This window comes from Nelumbo lutea, chromosome 5, assembly GCF_056320005.1.
Source record: "Nelumbo lutea isolate HS-2025 chromosome 5, American lotus-T2T, whole genome shotgun sequence".
Classification (NCBI taxonomy): domain Eukaryota; kingdom Viridiplantae; phylum Streptophyta; class Magnoliopsida; order Proteales; family Nelumbonaceae; genus Nelumbo; species Nelumbo lutea.
Window position 1 is genome coordinate 84,512,778 of NC_142688.1, and position 8,746 is coordinate 84,521,523.

At 40.4% G+C, this 8,746-nt stretch overlaps 1 protein-coding gene across 2 annotated transcripts; it reads left to right on the top strand.

Annotated features, from left to right (window-relative positions):
- On the top strand, nucleotides 1–6,568 carry LOC148853209 (uncharacterized). 2 transcript variants are annotated; one of them, XM_088947901.1, is made up of 6 exons: nucleotides 45–386; nucleotides 918–1,023; nucleotides 2,721–2,844; nucleotides 3,678–4,580; nucleotides 4,992–5,356; nucleotides 6,448–6,568. In XM_088947901.1, exons 1-6 carry the CDS (start codon nucleotides 215–217, stop codon nucleotides 6,536–6,538), a joined length of 1,761 nt encoding a protein of 586 aa, XP_088804027.1. In that variant the 5' UTR covers nucleotides 45–214; the 3' UTR covers nucleotides 6,539–6,568. The 2 variants fall into 2 exon arrangements, with proteins under 2 accessions (XP_088804030.1, XP_088804027.1); XM_088947904.1 differs by lacking the exon at nucleotides 6,448–6,568 and having other exon boundaries at nucleotides 1–386; nucleotides 4,992–5,506.
- Nucleotides 6,569–8,746: the final 2,178 nt, after the last annotated feature.

An 8,746-nucleotide genomic window follows, 5' to 3' on the forward strand; every position in this document is an offset into this window, starting at 1 on the left:
AGTTGAGACAGAACACATGGACCAGAAGAGGCAGGAACAAGAACAACAGCTGCTCAACCAAACTTGTAAACTCAGTTTTACTCATCTTTATTGTCAAGCCTGTACTCTCTCTCTCTCTCTAAGCTGATAAAGAAAAAACAAAAAGCTATAAAACTGGAAGCTCGGTCCTGATTTTGTATCTACCCCAAATGGTCTCGTTTTCATTTTTGGCGACATGAATCGGATTCCGAGGGAATCCTTCGCCGGAGGAAGAAATTCTCTGGCGGGACCACAACTCCGAAAGGGACGGAGCAATGTCGGTTTCTCAAGGGAGACGGATGAGAACTTGGATCTGTTCTCCAGGAACCGCCGGATCCTCCCGGTCGGGTCGTCCGACGAACGGGATGGTACGTACCCGACCTCACTGCCTCAGAGTTACGGTTTTGAGTCTCCGAATCTTTTTCGTTTTCTAACCTGAACTTACTGGAATTCCCCTTTATAATTATTTGTTAGCTGCCTGTTGAGATTACATATGGGAGAATTATGGTCATTTGCTACCGATAATCTGAAATCGTCTTTCTGTTCCCTTTGTTTTGTCTAATTTTCAAAATTTGTCGGCTTCCACCTGTAGGTTCTTTCTGTTTCAATGAGTATAGAAATTTGAAGGGAACTCAAGCTGATTTTGAGTTAATTGAGTTGAACTCGTATTACTAATGAATTGGTCGATGTTTGTTTGTGTTTAACACCAGTAGTTGCACCGCATCTGAAGCTTTGCCTATGAGCCTCTCACGGTGCTTGGTTGAATCTTTTTGGGAGGAACTCGGTCTTTCATTTTTGTAGAAATCACGAAAGTTTTAACACTGTTGGGTTAAATTTCCTATTCAGATGGGTTTTGGAGTACCGGAGTTGCTTATAGTTGTAGTTATGAATGTTTTCAGGATCAGTGAAATTGGGGAGAATTTCGGTTGAACCAGTGAAACTAGCAAGGAGCGGAATGGACGATCTACTGTCTTCTGTAGACGGGGGAAAGCACGATTATGACTGGTATCTATCCATAAACTTTCAGATCCACTTCTTATCAATCCCGTGCTTGCTGAATGCTGAATGCTGACATTGATATAATCTCATTTTTATACTGAACAAAGTTCTCTCCCTACTTCCTTTAATCAGTTGAGTTGAGGGTTGCTAACTGCATATTGGTCAAATAACATAATAATTTTTGTTTATTTGAGGCCAGAAAGTGCAAAGATCTTTTCACTTGAAAATGCTGCTTGACAACTTCTCAGCAGGCTATTTGGTACAGGTGGCCATCCAGCGGTTGTTGATGGTGATTCCCTTTATTCTCCCTGGCACTCTAGGCATTATGTTGCTTGGAAACTCTCTTAGTGCTTTTCATTCCCTTTAATCATTCAGTCAGAAATTATTTATTGCATTCTCTTGCAAATGAAGGGGGTGTTGAGGTTGGAAAAATCTGAGGAAATTGATTCTCATTGGGTTGAAAATTCTATGGAAAAATCTCTGGTTATTACAAATAGAAGATCAAATCGATTTGGGCTAAGGAAATTGAGTCCAAATAAAATCAATTTGGATGTTTACCAAGTAGAACATGCTTTATCTGAATATGGAATCAACCTCCAACCATGAATCTATGATAATAGTATCCTGAAAGTACATACATATTGATAATGGGGTGTCATTCCCAAAAAGATTCAAGTAACCATGAGACAGGGATCCAGGTTACCTTGATGCAACTGCCCTAAACTTAATGAAATTAAGATAGAAAGTATTGCAGGTTAGGCATTATGACACAGTTTTGGTCAAGCTAACAGGAAAAAAGATGGTAAGATACTTAGTAAATAACATCTCTTTAGATTAAAAAAACAGATTCCTATATTATATAAAGGAGATTTGTATGTAAGAAAATATTAATCTATTTTAAACCCCTAAGGATGGTGTCGAAGTGTCATTGTAGCAATATAGTCACTAGTGTAACAGGCTGGCAATGGTGAATGTCAAACTGTCACCACCATTTGATGGTGTAATTTATGGTATATACAAGTTCACAACAACACCTCCACTCCCCCCCCCCTCCCCAACACACAGATACACAGGAAAGAGAAGGGAAAAACAAAAGAATTCTCGATTCCTCAAACTTTATATGATCCATGCAAAACTGTATATCCAGATCAGCGTTGTTATTCTCTCTCTGAAGGCATGCTTCTAATTGTTTCATTATTTCTGAATCATCTTGTATTTGGAATTTATTTCGTTCATTATTTTGCAATTGGGGTATTTCCGAACTTCAAAATGTGACTCTGCCAGACAAGTTCTGCAATTTCACAATTGTGTTTAAATCAAGCCAACCCTCTTAGCTTCACTTGACTCTCCATCACATGGAGTCTGATCTGCAAGTTATTTCAAACTCGTTTAATTTCTTAGTGATGTTTCTTTGAAAAAAAAGATTCCACTTGGCTCTTTTCTTTCACCAACTCAAACAAAATAACTCACCTTGTTTCTGATTTTCTGAGGCTAATGATAAATATCTCAACCCTAGCAACTATGATGTGGGGAGGATTATAATTTTATCCTTTTCGTTGACAAAGAAGAGGTAAATATATTATCATATAAAAACCATAGATATGCAAAAAATTGTTGTTAATCAATTAACCTGCCATTGTGGAAACTTTTACTCAAGCTAGCTTTTGCAATTAAATCTATACTTTCTTTAATTCTGTGGATAGGCTTCTCACTCCTCCTGGAACACCTCTTTTCTCTTCATCGGATACAAGTGAATTCCCTCCAACTTTATCAGCTCCAAGAAGCAGCTCCTCGGGTAGATCAGTTTCCACCACTAAAGCCTCAAGGGTACACATTTCCATCTGTTCTTGTTCATTACAAATTTACTTTTATCCAAGTTTATAAATATTATTTTTTATATTTAAAATTTCCAATGGTGTAGGATACCAACCATAATTCTTCTTTAAACTAATCACTTCCCAGGGGAGGACAAACACAACCTTGTTCTGTACAACAAATATCTCCTGGATATGCATTATGCTTCTGACCATTCAATCTACTATATCTTTTGGACAAATAAAAATAACACAGTTTGGCTAATGATCTATAAACTATATTGTAGATTTGATAGCCATGCTCTTCTAACTGAAAGAGTATATGATGTACAGAGCAGTCGCTTCCAAGCCCCCTGGAGGTATCCTATGTACAGAGCAAAGATTCACAAATCTGATTGGTCTTAATTGGGTTTTTCTTCTGAAAGCTTTTATTCCAACTAAATAATCTCCTGAGTAACAAGTTCCTTAGTTCCTTACTGACCAACAAGGTTTCAGGCTAAGCTGAAGCTCACACTATAGGTTAAGTCAATCAGGCAATCCAACTTGAAGATTGGGTTTTGACCAATTTTAAGTCAGGTGTGATTATGCTGTCAGTATTACTTCAGTTTTGGTTTAACACCAACTTAGTGGTCGCTGACAAGTTGCCACCCTCTGATAGAAATGGTTGATTCAAACTGGCAATGCAACCTCAACAACCATTACTGGCTTATCACCAATAGTGTTACTTTCCTAGTGGACTTTGTTGTAAATAGAACATTTGGTTGCTGGTATAGAACTTATAGCTATTTAGTTTTCTCAGAGTTGATGCGTATGCATGTCTAATTTTTTATTTCATCTTTATTTCAGCTTTCGGTAATGCAATCAGAGAACAACCATTCATCAAGACCAAGTAGAAGTAGTTCAGTAACACGACCTTCTGTGCACTATAATACAAACTCTTCTAATAACTCCAATAGAACTTCAATGCTAAACACAAGCTCGGCATCAGTCACATCTTTGTACAGACCATCCACCCCCACTACTCGTTCAAATTTTTCATCTAGTACAAGACCTTGCACCCTATCTTCCCGGTCAATGCCATCGCGATCATCAACACCATCCAAATCCCGGCCAGGTCCCATCAGCTCTCCTAATGACAAAACCAAAGTACCCCAAAATTTAACACACTCTACACTAAGCACCAGACCTCAAGTCCCTGCAAACTTGAATTTTCCATCATCTCGACCAAACTCACGGTCATCAACTCCCAATCGTTGGACCCAAACAGCAGCTCCAGCTCCAACTCCATCAGTAGCTCACTCAGCGTCTGTGGGCCGGCTTGCAAATGGCCGAAATCCAGCACCTTCTTCCCGTGGAAGTTCCCAAGGTCCACGGGCCCGGCCACCATCACAGCCCATTATGATTCCTGATTTCCCACATGATACACCATCTAATCTGAGGACCACATTGCCAGACAGACCAGTTTCTGCTGGTAGATCCCGGCCAGGTGTTGCTGTTACTGTCAGGGGAAATTTGGAGGCACCTGGGCTTATCTCACGGAGGCAGTCATCACCTTCAAGGGGAAGAATTTCAGAACTTTCAGTGAAGGGCCGCTTGCATGCTAATGTTGGGGCACCTGAATTACAGAAGGTCTCGCCGGTATTGGAACCTACAGTTCGGAAACCTGTGAAGCCCACAGCTGTCATTGAGAGTACTGGATTTGGAAGGACAATCTCAAAGAAGTCATTAGACATGGCTCTCAGGCATATGGTACGTCTCTTATTACAAGAAGAAAACGAAGAATACATCCGTTCTGGATGTCTAGGCAGCATCTTGTACCAATTTTCTATGACGGAAAGGTGCACAGAAATGCTGCTTGTAAGTTGGAAACTAAGCAATTCAATCTGCTATACTAGTATAGGACATGGATATCCAGATAAATCTTTTGACTTCCTCTTGATGCCAAGGGGAAAGAGAGAGACACATAACATAAACTTATTTACATGCTATTCATAAATAAAATGCTCAGAAACATTCGGTGGGCCATGTTTTGTTCTAGTATAGCTAATACTTGGTAATGGAAGGTTGTGATCCCGACGGAATGGCATGTGCAGTTTGGTGGGTCAGAAGGTGATTTACCTCTCTGTTTTCCTTATTTTATTTGCTAATGGTTTAATGCAGGATATCCGAAATGGCACAGGGAGTTCTTTGGCAGGAACTACTCTATTCCCTCAGAGCATCCGTTCTAGCAACCCGAATGGCCAACCTTCTCGTCCCTTGGATGCTCCAGTTTCCATCAGTAGCGACAGTGCCCCATCTGTCAGCGGCAATGGAGCCATATTGGAGAATGGAAACTGTACCGATAGGTCCACGGGGAGGGAGGCCAAGGAAGATGATGGTCGCCCTTCAGCAAAACTGAGTGAACAACCAGATATGTTTGAGAGCTCTCGTTATGATGCGATTCTGCTCAAAGAAGACATGAAGAACACCACCTGGCTGCACAGTGTAGATGATAAGTTTGATCAGAGCCTCATTTTTTATCACCGGTTTGATCCACTACCCGAACCATTTGGCCTTCCATAACCTGTGGAGTGTTATTATGGTTTCTTTTTTTTTCCTTTCTTTTTACTTAATTTATGCCTATTTTACATATATGGCTATTATTTTGAGGATGGAATCCATCAAATTTTCTCCTACTTTCTTTTGCCTTTAGGGTTGTAATGTTGGGACTTGGAAGCATAACTGCACTTGAACCTGGGGGTTTAGTCAATCCCCTCCAGTCCCCCAAGTATAACTGCACTTGGGCCTGTAATGTTGGGACTTGGAAGTATAACTGCACTCCAAATTTTCCCTTGTACAAAGCAGCAAGGTTCAAAGTATCATTACGTATCGGCTGATACGAATCTTTCCAGGACCCTTCCAATACGCCCTTACAGTGGGTGTATCGGGGATTTGACTGATTCAGGGGATGGAGAGGTCCTAGACCGGCTCCCCTGAACCGGCTTTGAAAAAACACAGGATAATAGAATAACAGTGTACTAAATTTCAAGCGAAGAAGCATTTGATTGCCCAAAATGCCTCCCAGCCACACATCGGGTACACCTCCCATCATTGTTTTCAAAACCAGTCTGGATCAGAAGGTCGGACCGGAAAACCGGGAACTGGTCAGAATGGTTCTGTTTTCCCCCCAAAATTGGGTTTAAAAAAAAAAAACATTGATTTTGATCAACAAAAAAAAAAATACATTGATTTTGATCAGCAAACCACTGAACCAGGCGATTAACCATTTAAATGGTTTTGACTGTTTTTTTAATTTTTTTATTTTTTTTGTTAGAATCAGCTGACCGTTTGACCCGGTAACTTGACCCCTAACCCGTTTGATCTCTGGGTCAGTTTTAAAAACCATATTCGTATTGTTATTCATAGGGAGATGTTCTAGGTTATGAGTTACAGTGCTCATGAGCTTTGCTTTTATATGTATTATTGGTTTCTGATGCTATCCATATTTTGAACCAAGAAACAAAAAAAAATACGGTAGAAGATTTGTTCATCTTTCGTGTAAAATGTTCAATTGTTTTTTTTTTTTTATGGTTTTCATGGATCTACACAACCTGATGGCAGCGGGATTTGATGTCAGGTATGGTATCTGCTACAAGCCTACGAGTCAGATCCTACCGAGCCACCGTCGGTTGGTCAAATGTATTTTAGTTTTACTTATGTATTTTTGAAAATTTTAAAATATTCACCTATTATGTTATTCGGAGCCTTACAGTACATTACATGCCAATTTGCAAACTATGGCCATTCATACCAAGGAGAAGACGACCTGGATCTTATAAATTCTCTAAATTATAATTGGAAAGCTTCGTTTTGTGTTATTGTGCGTTAAGAAAGTAGTGTCTATCAATCAATGATTCATGGATTCTCGGCAAAAAAAAAAAATTGTTACAGTTGAAAAGTCATATTCCAAATGCCACAATGATCCAACCCTCAACGAGAGACAATTGGCGAGATGGTAAAGACCATAACTTAAATGAGAAGAAAAAGAAGCCATTAAGCAATAGCGTCTGCGGAGACATTTCATTTAGATACTTTCGGATATCTAACAACACAGTACACATTACCAACCACTGGGGTTGAGTTATTCCCATAGATTCCATAAATAAGACGTACATAATTCTCTTAATGATGAAACGCTGTCTACAGCAGATTATGACTCTTGTGCGCCATGCAGTCTGCTGCTTTTTGGGTCTCTCTGTGGCTGTGGGTAATGATTGTATTTAGATTCTATTTACTCAATTTGACATTTATTTTAGGAGCATGGCTGGGTTTAATTTACACGTAACTTGTTTGTTCTTCAACCCTCGAGACCATCTGGTTAGCTCGGAATGAGTTAATTTTTAACCAGAACTTTTGGAACCTTGAAATGATTATCAACAAAAGTAAATTCGCTTTCCTTAAGCCAAAGTCTGCTCAGAATTCAGATGCAAACCCTGAGTCTACATCTTCCCGACTTTTGCAGAACCATTGGTTTAAGTCACGTTCGAGATTCCTGAAGCTGAAGTTTGATGGTGCCAATTCAATCTCTAAGCCGAGTATTGGTCTGATTGTTCGTTCGAGATGAGAAAGGAGTAGTGGTGGCTCGGGCGATTCCTGTTGAGGCCAATTCGGCTTCTTCCACTGAAGCTTTAGCGCTCTTTGAAGGCATCAAACTAGCTTTGCAACTGGACCTCAATTCAATTATTCTTGAAGGTGATGCAAAAATACTTATTCTCTGTTGGAGGTCAACCCAAATCCTCCTTGGAGCCTTCATGTGCTCTTATCTTCCTGTAATAATCTACTTAATCGCCTTCCTAACTACTCAGTTACATTCACTCCCAGATCAGGTAACAAGGCAGCCCACAAACTTGCAAAGTTTGCGCTGTCTTGCTCGTCACCTAAAACTTGGTCTTCTTGTCCAGAATTCTTGAAAGATTTTTGTTTCGCAGATGTAACTGAGTTTCAATCATGGTTTTAAAAACCGACCCAGGAACTGTTCTTGCCACCGTTTTCCAATTCATCGGTTCAACCGTCTGGGTTGAACGGTTTGACCCGTGACATCATAAATAAAATAAAAACAAAAAATATTTATAAATAATAAAAAATCATAAAAATTAAATAAATACAAGAAACAAAGGATGAGATATTGAGATTCCACAATTATTTAGTCACCTATTGCATTCGTTCTCGGCTTTAATGGCTGTTGTAGAAGTTTCTGCTGCTCAAAACATGCTAGCAGGAGTAGGAGGTGGTTGTCGGTGCAAGAAAGCCCCAATATTACAAAAAGAGAGAATGACTAATGAGCAAAGATTTGGGAGCAAGAGGTGGTTGTCGGTGCAAGAAAAACCCCAACATTACAAAAAGGGGGAATGACTAATGCACAGAGATTTGGGAGCAAGAGGTGGTCGTCGGTGCAAGAAAGCCTCAACAAGTTGGCCGATGCAATCCTTGGTGTGTTTGCCGGTTGCCGCTGTAAATCTTGGTCACCGGCGGTTGATTGTTCGGAAGTGCAAGCGTGCTGCTGTTTGCTAGCACCGCTGCAAATCTTGGTCGTCGCCTTTAAGTGCACAAAGGTTGTTGGCCGCTACAAATCTTTGGTTGAAAACGCAGGTGTCATTCTCTTCTTTGGTCAAAAGAGATGCTATGCCAAATCTTGGTCGTCGGCGGTTGCTATGCCAAATCTTATGGATTTGTACCCAAAACCAGGGACTCCACTGTGATCGTCGACGGTTGGCCGCTGGCCTGCTGCTACTACTGCTGCAAAATCGTCGGTCGCCGCTGCAAGTCCTCGATAAATAGAGGTTGCTGCTGGTTATAAAATGCAAACCTCTGTAGATAAAGCTTACCACCGTCACCGGTCGCCGTGAATCGTTGTCAGTCATGGCTGCTGCAAGTCG